The sequence below is a fragment of the Otolemur garnettii genome, unplaced genomic scaffold, assembly GCF_000181295.1.
Source record: "Otolemur garnettii isolate 467f Iridium unplaced genomic scaffold, OtoGar3 scaffold00045, whole genome shotgun sequence".
Classification (NCBI taxonomy): Eukaryota; Metazoa; Chordata; class Mammalia; order Primates; family Galagidae; genus Otolemur; species Otolemur garnettii.
In genome coordinates this window covers 9,651,306-9,658,729 of record NW_003852440.1, presented here as the reverse complement: position 1 = coordinate 9,658,729, position 7,424 = coordinate 9,651,306, and the positions used below count along the sequence as shown (strand labels likewise).

Below are 7,424 nucleotides of genomic sequence, written 5' to 3'. Positions count from 1 at the left end.
GTGGGCAGTGCCTGTGGCTCAAAGGACTAGGGCGCTGGCCCCACACCACATACTGGCGGTGGTGGGTTCAAACCTGGCTCAGGCCAAAAAATAAAATAAATATCAATCTTGTAATATTCCAATATAAATCTCATTTAGATTTTTCAGTAAATGTGACAAATGAATTAAATTCATAAGGAAAACATAGGTATGGTGGCTCATGTCTATAATCCTAGCATTCTGGGAGGCTGAGGTGGGAGGGCTGTTTGAGGCCAGACACATGGGCTGGGTGTGGTGGCTCACGCCTGTAATTCCAGCACTTGGTAGGCCAAAGTGGGTAGATTGCCTGAGCTCACAGGTGTGAGACCTTGTCTCTAAAAATAGCCAGGTGCTGTGGAGGGCGCCTGTACTTGGGAGGCTGAGGCAAGAGAATTGCTTCGGCCTAGGAGTTTGAGGTTGCTGCAAGCTATGACACCACTGCACTCCACTGAGGGCAACAAGTGAGACTGTCTCAAAAAAAAAAAAAAGGAAAAAAAGGTAAAGTACCAAAATAGGTAAGAAAAATTACCAGAAAAACAGGAGAAATTTACCTTGTATCAAAATATAAAATTATAGTTAACTTCAAGTGTGATATTAGCACATAAATAGATCGGAGGAAAGAAACAGGTGTGGCATAAAAGGAAAAAACTTGACAACATAATTCAAAACATCTGTGACCAAGCACATACACAAACACCACAAATTGATTATCTTCCACCTTTCATTACAGAAGAAATCAAGCAAAATAGGCACTTGATATAATGACAGTGTGACAAATTCAAAGTTAAGGGGATTGAAGGACAGTACTCTACTTGGTCTTAATTTTTTTTTTTGAGACAGAGTCTCACTGTGTCACCCTTGGTAGAGTGCTGTGGCATCACAGCTCACAGCAACCTCCAACATTTTTTTTTTTTTTGGGCAGTTTTTGGCCAGGACTGGGTTTGAACCCACCACCTCCGGCATATGGGACCCGCACCCTACCCTTCTGAGCCACAGATGCCACTCAGCCTCCAACTCTTGGACTTAAGTGATTCTCTTGCCTCAGCCTCCCAAACAGCTGGGACTAAGGTGCCTGCCACAATGCTTGGCTATTTTTCTGTTGCAATTGTCATTGCTATTTAGCAGGCCTGGGTCGGATTCGAACCCGCCAGCCTTCGAAGTATGTGGCTGCCGCCGTAACCACTGTGCTATAGGTGCCAAGCCTTAAAAATTTTTAAATAAGGAAATTGAGGAAATGTGGGGAAATAGGAGATAAAAATCTAATACTGATTTACACATATTTTGTTTTGTTTTGTTTTTTTGAGGCAGAGCTTCAAGCTGTCACCCTGGGTAGAGTGCTGTGGCATTACAGCTCACAGCAACCTCCAACTCCTGGGCTCAAGCGAGTCTCCTGCCTCCGCCTCCCAAGTAGCTGAGACCACAGGCGTCTGCCACAACGCCCGGCTATATTTTTTGGTTGCAGCCGTCATTGTTGTTTGGCGGGCCTGGGCTAGATTTGAACCCACCACCTTAGGTGTATGTGGCTGGCGCCTTAGCCACTTGAGCCACAGGCACCGAGCCATTTACACATATTTTGAAAAGTTAGTGAATGAAAATGAAGATTTGCTCTACTCCAAGCAGATACACAGGCACAAATTTTTAGGCTGCAGACAGAAGTTTTGAACTGAGAAAACGCTGGGGACAGAAACAAAGATGGTGTCTGATTGTATACTGTTGCACTTTCAGCCCACCTGGGCTGAAATTAGCAATCACTTGTTATTTAGATTTAGAGATTAATAATTAGAATTATTAGCAATCACTTGCTATTCTGAACTAAATGTTCTCTTTTTCCATAAGGCAGATGGTCAGGACTTGGCAGCAAAGTGTCTAAGATGTGTTTACATCAACCACTCTCCTTAACTGTTCTTTAGTCTGGCTTGAAGGTGCTCTATACAGCAGAAATATCAAGATGAACACTGTACTCCACCTCTAGATTTCAAAAGAGAAAAACCATGGAACACCTCGGTCACTCTGCATTTCACAGAGGTCATAGACAATAGCGTTGGTCCAGCCCTCCACTCCCACTGCTGCTCCACGATCCACCTGCGTGGGCAGAGGCCACACCTAAGGAGTTACTTTATATTTATTTATTTACTTATTTATTAGAGACAGAGTCTCATTCTGTTGCCCAGGCTAGAGTGCTGTGGCATTAGCCTAGCTCACAGCAACTTCAAACTCCTAGGTTGAATGGATCCTCCTGCCTCAACCTCCGAAGTAGCTAGATTTACAGGTGGTTATTACAATGCCTGCCTAATATTTCTAGTTTTAGTAGAAATGGGGCCTCACTCTTGCTCAGGCTGGTCTCAAACTCCTGAGCTGAAGCAATCCTTCTACCTTGGCCTCCCAGAGTGTCAGGATTGTAGGTATGAGCCACTGTGACCACCTGTGAGGAGTTATTTCAAAATACACTGGTTCCACATACTTCACTAAACACATCCTGCACATAGTGGGGCAGGGAAACAACTTTTTTTTGTTTTGGAGACAGAGTTTCACTGTTGCCCTGGGTAGAGTGCTGTGGCGTCATAGTTCACAGCAACCTCCAACTCTTGGGCTTAAGCAATTCTCTTGCCTCAGCCTCCCAAAGAAAAAACTTTTTTTTTTTTTTGGAGACAGAGCCTCAAGCTGTTACCCTGGGTAGAGTGCCGTAGCATCACAGCTCACAGCAACCTCCAACTCCTGGGCTCAAGCGAGTCTTCTGCCTCTGCCTCCCAAGTAGCTGGGATTACAGGCACTCGCCACAATACCTGGCTATTTTTTGGTTGCAGCCATTATTGTTTGGCGGGCCCAGGCTGGATTTGAACCCACCAGCTCAGGTGTATATGGCTGCCACCTTAGCCACTTGAGCCACAGGCACCGAGCCAAGAAAAAATTTTATAACTCAGTTGTTTTCAGTAAGAAAAGTCAGTCATTTTCTTTGTATTAAAAAGTCTGGGCCTCGGTTCAGTGCCTGTAGCTCAGCGGCTAGGGCACCAGCCACATACACCAGAGCTGGCGGGTTCGTATCCAGACTGGGCTAGCCAAACAACAATGACAACTGCAACCAAAAAATATCTGAGCGTTGTGGCGGGTGCCTGTAGTCCCAGCTACTTGGAGGCTGAGGCAAGAGAATCGTTTAAGCCCAAGAGTTTGAGGTTGCTGTGAGCTGTGATGCCATGGCATTATACCCAGGGAGACACCTTCAGACTCTGTCTCAAAGTAAAAAAAAAAAAAGGGAGGGTAATTGGTGGGACCACACCTATGGTGCCACTTACAAAGGTACATGTGAAATTTACTAAATGTAGAACATAAATGTAAATGTCTTAACACAGTAACTAAGAAAACGCCATGAAGGCTATGTTAACCAATTTGATGAAAATATTTCAAATTGGCTCAGCGCCTGTGGCTCAAGTGGCTAAGGCGCCAGCCACATACACCTAAGGTGGCGGGTTTGAATCCCCAGCCTGGGCCCGCCAAACAATGATAGCTGCAACCAAAAAAAAGCGGCCAGGCGTTGTGGCAGGCGCCTGTAGTCCCAGCTACTTGGGAGGCTAAGGCAGGAGACTCGCTTGAGCCCAGGAGTTGGAGGTTGCTGTGAGCGTGATGCCATGGCACTCTACCCAGGGGGATAGCTTGAGGCTCCGTCTCCAAAAAAAAAAAAAAAGAAAATATTTCAAATTGTATATAAAACTACCACATTGTACCCCATGACTGCATTAATGTACACAGCTATGATTTAATTAAAAAAAAAATTATGGCGGCAACTGTGGCTCAAAGGAGTAGGGCGCTGGCCCCATATGCCGGAGGTGGCGGGTTCAAACCCAACCTGGGCCAAAAACTGCAAAACAAAAGAAAAAAAATTAGCTTGGTGTGATGGCATGGGCCTTAAGTCTCAGCCATTCAGTAGGCTGAAGTAGGAAGATCACTTGAACCCAGGAGTTGGGGGCTGAGGTGAGCTATGACCACTTGACTGGACTCTAGCTTGGGCAACAGAATTAGGCCTTGTCTCTTAACAAAAACCCAAAATAACAACAACAACAACAACAACAAAAAGTGTGGGAAATTTTTAGTCTGTTTTTAACTCAGTAGGACAATTCACAAGAAAAATAATCAGCCAGAAAAGAGATTGTTGATGTTTTTCAACTAGAGCCTTTCAAGCCAAAAAAACATCATTTAAAACATTTCTTCTTGGCTTGGTGCCTGTAGCACAGTGGTTACAGTATCAGCCACATACACTGAGGGCTGCAGGTTCAAACCCGGCCCAGGCCAGCTAAATAATGACAACTGCAACAAAAAAAAGGCCAGGTTTTGTGGCAGGTGCCTGTAGTCCCAGCTACTTGGGAGGCTAAGGCAAGAGAATTGCTTGAGCCCAGGAGTTTGAGGTTGCTGTGAGCTGTGACATCACGACACTCTACCCAGGACAACATGGTGAGACTCTGTCTCAAAGAAAAACAAAAAAACATTTCTTCCTGAAGATATGAAGGAATTCAGAGAGTAACTCTATTAATGAAACATCAAGTTACAGATAAACATTTTAATTGATTAAATATATTATTTTCAAGTTTTTTTTTTTTAATCGCACTTATACTATACTAATCAATAGCCAAAGGCAATAAAAAAGTTTAAAACCGAAAATGTTCTGACATGAAACCTGACAGGAATGAACTGCTGCTCTTAAAGTAACATACACTGCTCCCAGGAACAATCGCATTTTAGAAGATAATTCATCTTAACATATAAGAGGAAAAAATTGTAATCAAAGGCTAGAAGAGATATATATTAGTGCCTGCTTTTTAAAAGTTTATTTTACATTTTAAATACAGTATTTTTCTCATTAAAAAAAAACAGAAGTGCCTTACTCTGCAGTCTCTCTACCGTATGTACATGAGAGCTGACAGACAGCCTGACAAATGTTCTGGATATAACAGTATGGATATCTATGAGCTGGGATTACTTTTGAAACAAAATTTAAAAAGACGAATTAAGCACTGCTTAAAAGAAAATAATCCAGCTTCTGAGTAACCAAAAGAGAATAGAGTTAGATATGTACAAAACCAGGTATTAAAGAAACAGAAACGCAGCACACAAAAAACTCAAATAGCCCATATGTGGTGAACTGTATATACTGCAGCTAATCAATGGAACTCCCCCTACAAGAAGTGATTTATGATTTGAAATTTAAAAAATCTAAGTATTTCAGTAACAACATATAACAACATTAAGTGTATATACTGTGTATATCTTTGTCATTTTCTATCTATACTACCCTCCCCTCTGAAAAAGAGAATCTCTAGACTAGCCAATCACTTATACAAATTTGAGGCAATTAATTCATATTTGTTTTCAGTAAGGAAAACAAAGATGTACCTCTTCCCATCAATAAAAACATAATACAGATTAAAGCTGGAAATTTAAGAATGGGCATACGCATTTCCAATTCTCTTTAATAAACAAATCCAAACTGGAATCACACGGGGTTTGTGCCTAAGTAATAACAAATTAAAAGAAAATGGACTGTGTCTGGCAGTGATTTCCACTTTAGTGCAATGTTATTTCCTACACACTGAATTACATTTAAATGATTTCATATATTTTAATTCAGTAGGTGCCAATTTGAGTTTACAAAGCCTCTACCTGTATTCTTTGTGCAGAAAAGTTTCAATCTGAGATACTCTATGACGTCAAATCAAAACATAAATTAATTAACTTTATATTGTTACTAGTAACATAAATACCAAATAAAGAGACAAGGACCGAAAGTTTGTGGAGGCTCTTGAAGAAGGATGTCTGACAGGTTCTACATATCTTGACACTTCAATTATCAATTGGGTTTGCACATTTCAGTTTATCTCAGAAAATAATTCTCTATAATATAACTCTGAACTAAACAGCTGCACCCAAAGCAAAACCCATCAAGGTCACTTGAACAAGATCAAACTGAGGCAATTTTGTTTTCTATTATAATCTGTGAGGTCTTGAGTTTTTAACTTTTAAAAATGATGACCTTCAATCAAAGCCAGCTGCATGTGATATATAGACTATTAAACTTAACGACTTCAAGTCAGAGGGCACGTTTAACTATGGGCTCTCATAAAACATACAAGGCAGCAATGGACTAACCACCAGCCAGGTAAGGTTAACGCTGGGATGTTTTATTTTGGAGACTGTAAATATTTAACATGTAGCTCATGTAACTTCAGCATCCACTAGTGACTCTGCTGGTCAGCACCCAAGGGCTGGATGAATCTGAGGAATCCTTTTTCAATCCCAAAGTGTTAATGCTAAAGATTCATAAGGAAACTGATTCCCAGCAAGAGTTCACAAACCTACAGACCAAAATCAGTAAACACTGACTCCAATGCTCCACAAAAGTCAAAAGTAATTTCCAAATTAAATGTCATCTTCTGCCCAACCCTAGACTCCAGACTCTGTAACATCTTTATCTAGTATAATACACTCTGTAGTAGACTGATTTTGACCTCCACAAAGAGTAGGAGTTGTCAAACTTGAGGAGATAGACTCCTCTCCCTGGATACTGGTGACTGCCAGCATACACTTCCTCATGACAGTCCCGTCGATACACAGGCACAATCTCATCCAGCAGAGTTTTGTTGGTGTTCTTTTTGGCTTTCTCTTCGCAACTAATGTTTTCTGTGAGAGAAAACAGAGACAAATCAATGATTCAAGAAAACCACATTTGCATCAAATAATTAATCTCTGTCCTTTCTTTGAGAAAACTGCTTATTAGGAATTCTGCTGAACTAGTCTATAAGTTAGGGGCACGTGGGCACATATTTATTCATTCATCACTCCTACAAATATCTGAGCACCTGCTATATACCATGCACTATTCTGGGCCCTGAGAGCCTCTTGTGGTGGGAACTGTCAGCATCCTATCCCTCTCTCTGATGGTATTACTAATGCTGGTATTTCTGGACCCCATTTCCTCCTTTCTGTATGGATTCAAGTTCTAACTGCTCCCCAAAGGAGGAATCTCACTCAGGTGAGTAATAACAAGGAAAACATTGCTTTGATCCTCCTCCTCAATCATATGAGAGTCTTCTCCATTTTAGGAAGAAGGAAATGCGGCCTAGGAGGATTACTAACTTCCATATACTTCAAATATTATTTTCATTTTAGTAAAATGAAAAAATCACAGTATAGAGGTGGGCATTCAGAGACACCCTGAAAATTCAATTATTTTCACTCTATTCAACCCAGAGATGATTCAAGTGACAAAAATAAAAATGAGCTATGATTATAGGTTTTTCCCAGTTAATAGTTTTCTGAACTGTAATGATATGAAGTTGGGGGGGAAAGAATACTCTAGAAACCTACGGGAATGAGAAAATTATGAACCAGCTTAAAAATCTAAGTTTTTTTTTTTTTTT

The 7,424-nt window shown here is 41.1% G+C and overlaps 1 protein-coding gene and 1 pseudogene across 3 annotated transcripts in view; both read right to left on the bottom strand.

Moving 5' to 3' along the window:
- Positions 1 to 4,552: 4,552 nt before the first annotated feature.
- Positions 4,553 to 6,470, bottom strand: LOC111725643 (annotated as a pseudogene). The gene is made up of 2 exons (XR_002773658.1): positions 6,447 to 6,470; positions 4,553 to 6,148 (listed from the first exon to the last, which is right to left on the bottom strand). The product of XR_002773658.1 is annotated as an uncharacterized LOC111725643 (transcript).
- Positions 4,553 to 7,424, bottom strand: part of ACBD3 (acyl-CoA binding domain containing 3) — a 54,988-nt gene continuing 52,116 nt past the window's right edge. For both annotated transcript variants that reach the window (XM_003790992.1, XM_012805919.2), the window contains exon 8: positions 4,553 to 6,684. In XM_003790992.1, the coding sequence (XP_003791040.1) occupies positions 6,473 to 6,684 (212 nt within the window). In that variant the 3' untranslated portion in view covers positions 4,553 to 6,472. The remainder of the gene's footprint in view (positions 6,685 to 7,424) is intronic.